General features: G+C 31.7%; 1 protein-coding gene across 1 annotated transcript; it reads left to right on the forward strand.

Annotated features, from left to right (window-relative positions):
* Positions 1 to 1804: 1804 nt before the first annotated feature.
* LOC110725465 (probable calcium-binding protein CML44) lies at positions 1805 to 2592 on the forward strand. Its single transcript, XM_021904939.1, has one exon. The coding sequence runs from the start codon at positions 2032 to 2034 to the stop codon at positions 2503 to 2505; it is 474 nt and encodes a 157-aa protein (XP_021760631.1). The 5' UTR covers positions 1805 to 2031; the 3' UTR covers positions 2506 to 2592.
* Positions 2593 to 8798: the final 6206 nt, after the last annotated feature.

Consider the following 8798-nt stretch of genomic DNA (forward strand, 5'->3'; position numbering starts at 1 on the left):
GCCCCGATCCGAGGTAAAATATTCGCCAAGAAAAAAGTAATCCGAGTTCGACTCCGTTAAAATAATCTGACTTCGAGTCGAAGGAGGGTCGGAGTCGGATCCTACAAAAAATCTGAGAAAAAAATCCGACTCCGACAAATATCCGACTTTAACGGATTATTCGACACCGACTCTAATAGATAGTGGATTTTTGTGTGGGTTATGGTGGCATTGGGTGTGGGTTGTAAAGACCCAAATAGCCCAACATCTTAAAGTATATTGAATAATGAAAAAAAAAACTTGGAGTCGGAGTCGGAGGTTGGATATTGAAGTCGGAGTCGGAGTCGGATTTAATCTCCGACTTCCTGTCGGGTCGGAGTCGGATTTAGCATAATCCGCTCCGAGTCCAACCCGTTGCCATCCCTATCATGACGTGTTGAAAAAATTAAATCCTACGTGCCTTTCTAAAAACTCGGGAAAAAACTCCCCTTTATATATATATTAAATGGTAAATCTAGATGTACCAAACAATAATATATGGAGTACAAAGTATTATGATATGTCATGTGTAGGAAATAGTTTTCAAACTAACATGGGCGGTTTGTTTAAAGCTTCCAGAAGGTTTGTAAATGTCATGGCTGGATCAAAAGTAAACTCAACGGTACGTCATGTATTGTCGAAAAAATCTCATGGAAGTGTTGGTGGTATGAAAATGAGTAGACCACGTTCAATTTAGGCTGAAAATCATACTTAACGTCTTTGTGATGTAGATTACCCAATTTTGGACGATACAGAAAGATGTGGTCGGTGTATCTTTTTTCTGACGTCTAATGGGTGTAAGGATAGCATACGTCTTTTTTTCTTTTCTTTTTTTTTTTTTGGTGATGGTAATTTGTAGGAAGTATTATACAATTATTTTATACCGTATTTTATTTTTGAATTTGTAGGTCAAACTCATTACTTCTTCCCTTTTTTTCTTTAAGTGTATTACTTTGACGCATAAGAATGTCTATATAGTTAATAAAGCATAAAAGTATTCGTAGAGAACTCGATATTAAGCAGAATCGAGAATTAAGTAGAGTTCTCTACGGATGCCAATTATGGGTGTGCTATTATATTATGTTATGTATTTATTAAATCATAATGATATTCGTAGAGTACGTGTTGTCTATACATTTATTGGATTCTTTTAAATCCAAAGATAACTCGTGAAAATTTCCTGTAAATTTTGAACAATCTACAAGTACTGATTGAGTAAAGTGTTCTTCTTAATTACCTAGCAAATTTATGTAGAAAGGATATAAAATATAAATAAACATGTTTAGAACATCAATATTACGGAGAAATATTTATAATACGGTAAGATATGGAATGCCCCTTCTATCACAGGAGAAGTGTTGGGGTGAGGAACTGAGGATTGAACCCCGGTCACACCGGGGGAAGATGGAGGGATGTTGATCCTCTACAAATGATATTTCATGGAGTGTGCCTAACACACACTACAAAGTTTCCTCCAATTTGGTAGGGCCACATATTGTTTATCTAAACTTGTATATATAGCGGTTAATTAAAGAGTTATATTTGTAATTTTGCAAAATTTATCCATGTTATACTCGTAATAGTCGTAATCGATCAAGAGAGCTAAAAGCTTAAAATTTAGCCCAAAGAGGAAGATTGACTATTTTCATTGTTTTATTAGGTAATATTGAAGGTTCAATTTCCTTTTTACAATACAATTAAATAAATATTCATCAAAGTAATAATAAATTTTACTATATAATTTAAGAGATAAAAATAGAAAGAAATTTGTATTTGTTTTCCCACGGTTTTCATCGTCTTCCTAGAAATTTCCTAGTGACCTTCGTTGTGGTTGCATACCTTGTAACGATTTCATCAATATTGGCTAACGTTTTGTACGTGTCTAGCTATGTCATTCATATCCTTCATTTCTCTTTGTATATATAAATACATGTATGTCTATCTAATCTAAACACAAGTCATAACAACTTGAAAAAAATACCATACATTATAATCTTCCTAGCATTCTCATAGATGTTTTGTGTCACCATGGCTTCTCTAAGCACATCCGACGTCCAACAAATGTTCAACTCCCTCGACCAAAACAAAGACGGCTTGTTAAGCCTAGACGAGCTTGTTTGGCTACTAGATAAGACCGGTGTACACGTTAGTGAAGACGAGCTTGCCTATTTGGTGGGTAAGGAAGGTTTGGACTTTGATGAGTTTTCTTACTTTTATGACATGATATTGTTGGGCAATAATAATGTTGGAAATGAGAAGAATGATGAAGTGAAGGAAGAAGAAATGGATAAAGATTTGTTTAAGGCATTTAAGGTGTTTGATTTGAATGGTGATGGACTTATTTCTCCTCAAGAGCTTCAAAGTGTGCTTTGGAAATTGGGAATGTGGGATAATTTAGATTGTGATAGAATTATGAGTAAATATGATGTTAATAGTGATGGTTTTGTAGATTTTAGTGAGTTTAAATCAATGATGCTTGCACATTGAACTTGTGTAACAATAATAATATGGGCTTAAAATGAAATCCATTTCATATCATTGTTTGGTATGAATTTGTGATTTGTTATCATTGAAGTCATTGGATTTTCCTGTCTTATTATGAAATATATACAATCTAGTTTAGGCTTGTTTCATTTAACTGATGTTGTTTCAATTGCTTAAATTAGTTATGTATATATTTGTTAAGATCATATATTGTGGAGTTCATAAGGATGGCAATAATAAACAATGGACGTTTTCTTTCTTAGCTGAAACTAAGCTGCTGAGAACAGGCGGAAGAAGAAATTGAAATGAATAAGTCAATATTGACCAAGCAATGATGACATGATCAGTTGGACATCATACAAAAAGAAAATCATACTACTTCCGCTAAGTGTTACGTGCAACTTTGAAATATTTTATATTACATAAATAATACCTCAAAATTGCGCATTAGAGGTAATATATTTCCTCCTTTTTTTAAAATAAGTTTATTAATACAAATACATATATATAATATAAATAAATAACGGCGAAAATATATTCTACAAAAGTCAAACTTTACTCCGCTGTAAAATAAATTGATAAATAGTTAAACTCTCCATTTTTCTTTTGACATACTCGTAGTTATAGGCCGACAGTTTTTTTTTTTTATACGGTAAGGAGAAGGACCCTATCGGATCAGAACTTTTCACAGGTCCAACCCGGCCCGGGTTAGCAAGCTAGACAATTTGGAAGTGGGGGGGAAGGGTAAGGGAATCCCCACCCCAAATTGCCTCTAGTGGAGTTTAATCCCACAACCTTTTAATTGTAAGGTGACAAACTTACCACTAGATCAAGCTTAGTTTGGTTTTATATGCCGATAGATGATGGAGCTTAGGATACGTCTTTTTGGATGTATACGGCTCCCTTGATTGTGGCAATTTGGCAAAGACAAGCAATTAACTACTCTCGTACAAGCAATAATATAATTACAAATTCGTGCACTACACTTCACTTGGTGCAATATTTGCCAAGGAAAGGAAGAGAAGAGAATGGACAGGGATTTTATTTTTTCTATACTTGGTTTAATCAGTGAAAGACAATGAAGATATAAATATTGATTGACAACTTAGAATTCTATAGTTTCTCTATAATTACAGTATTTTATTACAAATCTTTTTACTTAAGAATACAAAATTAAACCGTCAATTAAGGCTATGTTCACTTAACCTTATCTTTGTTGAATTGAAATTATTTTTGCTATACTGAAATTATTTTTAATAATTTTTTATTATATTTTTCCTAAAGTTATTGATTTGTATTGAACTAAAATTATTTTTACCAAATTAAATTTAATTTTAATGAAGTGAAATTGTTTTTACTAGGTATCTTTTATTAAGGTTAAAATGAATAGGGCCTAAGTCCAATTAACTACATGCTCATTCTTTTTTAAGTTTGGATAATTTCCAAGCAGAAGTAATGTGCTCTATCATGAACCACATCTTTAGTTCACCAAGTCCACCAAATGGTAGCCCCTTATTCCACAAGATATGTGGTCATCACAAATAAAGATAAATATATATATACTCCCTACTTTAATTTGTGTTTACAAAATTTTGATTCTCTATTCATGGGCACAAATTTAAGTGGTATGAAAATAAAAGGTTGTCTTACAAATGTGTTTAATCCACGTTATTTTAAGTTATTTAAACTTATTACTTCTGAAAGCTTATTTGAAATTATTAACTCTTATCTGAACATATTTTAGTAGGAAATTTGTTCATTTTTCAATGAATTGTAAACAAACGGAAAAAAAGGTAATAATAATAATAATAATAATAATAATAATAATAATAATAATAATTAATTAATTAATTAATTAAAAAAAAAAAAGCAAATTTCAAGATTGATTTCTTTTAGTTTTCTTAATGAGGCATATTATATTGTTAAGAATAGTATAGCCCAATTAGTATCTCCAGAGTAATGCCAAGTAGAATTACCTGTTCAACTACTGTTCGCCTTTTATTTATTTCAGGTTTAATAAGTTTAGATAAGTTCAGTTCAAGAAAAATAAATTCTGATAAGGGTTGTCCAAGTTTAAATTACAACTAAAATAAGTTTTAATAAAGTCTAATGAGTTAAGGTAAGTTCAAAAAAAAAGTTTAAATAAGTTCAAATTAGTAGAAATCATGTGAATAAAACACACCCTAAAAGACAACTTGGGGGTGAGGATTCTCTCCCACTCCCTCAAAAGACTTTATTGAGTTATTGCTCATGCTCATAATGGGGCTCAAACTTATAACCACAACTGTCATAAGGTAAATTCTCCAACAACATCTCCAATAAGCATAGTTGGCGACTGGTTATATGATAATATATAAACAATGAAGTTTCGTTTAAAATCCATGATATAAAAATAATAACATGTGCTAGAATATCATGTACCAGTATTAAGCTATAATAATATTAGTTGACATTTGCAAGACTGGCGTTCCATTTAATAAGCATTACCATAACTATAGGCACGAATGTATAAAATCAACACGTTTAGGGCACATACCTTTGAACAAATGATGTTTATTACGAGTATTGTTTATCTTGGTCAATCTATGCACTAAATTCCAAGGTAGTTCCAAGTAGTTAAGGAGCAATTTCCGTGAAAAAAAAAAAAAAGAAAAAAGCATAACCTTGACTTTTCACAATGCATGGACACATGTTTATCTATTAATGGTTCATGCAAGATTTAAAAGCATAACCTTGTCCGGTTGTAGATTTGTATGTACGACTTATAAAACATTTTAAGGAAAACCATTGTGATCAATAGGTTGACCAATTTTCTAAAAAAAAAAAAAAAAAAAAAAAAATGGTTGACCAATTGCTATAAATAAAATAAAAATCAGATTCAATGCACATGCATTTTTCATGTAATCAAAAAAACGTTGACATACTATTCAAGTTGGTCTTCGGTGTTGCATACATGTAACATGGTGTTATTGAAATGTTGATGAAATTTCTTTTTTAAGTGGCAAAATTAAGTATTTGTCAAAATTGACCCTTATTTTTTTCACTAATTAACAATGCGGCTAGTTTAGTTGATCAAGCTTTTAAGAGTGACATCTAACTTCACCGTGAAGTTTGCTCAAATCAACTGTTATATTTTTTTGTAATTTAAGGATCAAGTTTAAATTAATTTGTTCTTATTAATTATGTTCTATGCTTTGAATCGATTAATATGAGCTTGGACTCTTTTATGGATAGTTGAACATTACATAGAAGCACCGCAATTTTAATTAAAACTAACTTAAACTCATAATTCATAAAAATGCATAATTTTATTTTATTTATTTTTATCAAACATTTTGTATTTACAATTTTTTGTTTAGTAGCTAGAATGAGCACTATACAATTTTGTAAACTTAGTAATCTCTCAGTGTACTTTTCAGACCTAATTTTTAGCATTCACTAATCATTATGATTAGGTTATCCCCCTCTACAATCAAAGTTTATTTGCCCCGATAAGAACTAAGAAGAGCAATCTTAATCTCTAAATGGAATAAGAACTAAGAACTTGGTGAATGGAATAGATAGGGGCAAAGCCTTTTGCACCATTTATTAGTCTAAAACTAAATTGACGAAATGATTGCTACTTGTAGTTTACTACCACTTCTCATCCACAACTAGCTTCCTTGATCAAAGTTTTGAGGGGTGAAATCTAAAAATAAGTTGAACTAAAAAAGGCCTAAAAGGAGTATTAATTAGTATAATTTTGTCTTTTGATTAAACATTATAGTGATTTATTATTATTATTATTATTATTATTATTATTATTATTATTATTATTATTATTATTATTATTATTATTATTATTATTATTATTATTATTATTACTACTACTACTTCTTCTAGTGTATAATTCCATCACCATAATGTTTAATCAAAAGATAGAATTATACTACTTACTCCATTTAGGCCTTGTTTAATTCAACTTATTTTTACTTAGTTTAGAAAAAATAAAATCTGATTAGATCAGATAAAAAATATAAGTTCAAATCATATCATCAATTTATGTACAATTCGCTAAGTGTCTTTAATTTCATAATGAAAAAATTATGAAAATTGCATATTATTAAAATACACATTATTACAAATCTAACAAGATCTCACTTGATGGCCGTGTTTGGGGAAAAGCTGAAAGCTGAAACTAATTGTGTTAGCTGATTTTAACTAGCTGATTGTATTAACGGATTTGATTAAGTACTTATTTTATTAGCTTATTGTAGAAAAGTGTTTGGTAAATAGTTGTTGTTTAAAGCTGATTGATTATGCGAAATGACCAATAAGCTAATTGTGGAATATGTACTTCATATAGTTTTTTTTTAATTAAATGGGGGTTTAAATGTCATTTCACCATAAAAATTGAATAAGCTAATTGAAAAAACTCTTTAAAAGAGCATTTTGAAAAGGAAAAATTGCCCGCAATAATCTGACCTTTTGCCCATTCGCTGAAAATAATCCCACCTTTGGATTATTTTTAAATAATCCAACCCCCCGATCTTTTTTAATGGTCCCAACTGGTCAGTTAACTTGTTATAGCAAGTTACTTGACACGTGTTGGCACTCAATTAGCCCAAAAAAAATTTTAAAAAAAATTAAAATAACAATTAATTAGTTTTGGAAACCACCCACCAGCCAAACCATCTCCCTTGCCACCAATCTCGGCGCACCGACCGCCCCTGCCACCCCTTCCAGCGCGCCGACCGCCCCTGCCACCTTTCCCCTGAACCAGCGTCAAACCGCCTCCCCTGAACCACTACAAGAAAATAACCTTTTCGTAGCATTTATTTTAACCTTTAGTATCGATTGTAATTTCAACAAAAAGCTTTCCCAACGAATGGTCATTCGATAGAATATCCCCCGTTGCCTTAGCCTATAGTATTGGTTTTCAATATCGCTGGGGTTGGCCTCAATAATCGATACGAAAAACTACATCCAATCGTGGTGATTATTGTAGCGATTACAATCGCTATAATGTTTAACTCATTTTCTTCAAAAAAAAATTAAAATAAAAAAAAAATAGCGTGCGTATGATCTTTACAAGATTCGAACATGCAACCTCAAAATCTTATATTAAATGTTTCACCAATAAGCTATGACATATTTTATGTATTCTTTGTCAAAAAATATTTATATATCTAGTGTTGAAAAGGCTTTTCGTATCGATTTTTAGGATATAGTGGCTGTAGACACCCATTTGTGTCTCCCCAAAACCAAACCCAGTGATGAGTACCTTTCACGTCGAATCATAATCGAATGAAATGAAAGTGTGGAAAGTCTAGTGTTGCGGAAAGTTTTAAATTTCTTTTCTCTTCTCTCTGTTTTTGAAAACTTATTTTAAGAAAAACAGCCAATCCAGTTTGGTTGGTCCATGATATGGGTCCAATAGTAGTGTAGTTGGAGGGGGCATGCAAAGACCTTTCCAACGATATATTATAAGCCCAATTCCGATGAATATTGAGGAAGTTATGGCCAATTTACCAAACTGGGCCCGGTTTGAGCTTTATGTACGGCCCAACGATCTAGGGGAGGGCCTAATATGATTTATCATTCCTAATGCAATTAGGAATGGTTTTAGTCTTCTAGATTCTTCTAGAAGGTTCTTTTCATTCCTAATTCAATTAGCATTGATAAATTGACTTTTGTTGACTTTTCAGAGTTTTAATCAAAATCAAATAGCATTTTCGAAGAAATTATATGATTTTATCCTCCAGTACGGTAAACTTATCGGATTTTTGAAAACGCGTTAAATTCAGGCTTGGCGCCTAACCCCAGGCCTTGGCGCCTGGCGCTAGTGTTGGCGCCTGGCGCCAGCTAGCCAGGGTTGGCGCCAACCTCGTTTTGCGTGCGTCGGACTCTGTTTTGTTTAATTTATCTTTTTGGCTGATTTTCTCTATAAATATCGTATTAAAAACTCCGTTTTCATTCACCAATTGTTTTCATTCATCATCTACATTCATTCATTCACCAATTCTCACGAACTCTCATCAAGATTTCCTTGATTACTCCCTCTCTCTCTTTTCCAAACTTTGTTTTCTAATACAAAATTCCGCATTCACAAGATCTAGAACACCTAGCCATATTCGAAGTTGCCTTCGCCCTAGATGTGAAAGGTTTTAATTTCTGAGAGTTTGGTCCCAAATCTCTCTTTCAATTATTTAATTTAATTGTTTGATTATTATTTTCCTTGAAGTTACTAACGTGTGTATTTTGTTATTAGAAAGAGGTACGAGGCATCAAAGTAAGTACTTTAATTGATTTTAATT

This window comes from Chenopodium quinoa, unplaced genomic scaffold, assembly GCF_001683475.1.
Source record: "Chenopodium quinoa cultivar QQ74 unplaced genomic scaffold, ASM168347v1, whole genome shotgun sequence".
NCBI classification, from domain to species: domain Eukaryota; kingdom Viridiplantae; phylum Streptophyta; class Magnoliopsida; order Caryophyllales; family Amaranthaceae; genus Chenopodium; species Chenopodium quinoa.

Bases quoted from the DNA above. Each gene is read 5' to 3' on its own strand.
- LOC110725465 (XM_021904939.1), top strand. From the start codon at position 2,032: ATGTTTTGTGTCACCATGGCTTCTCTAAGCACATCCGACGTCCAACAA.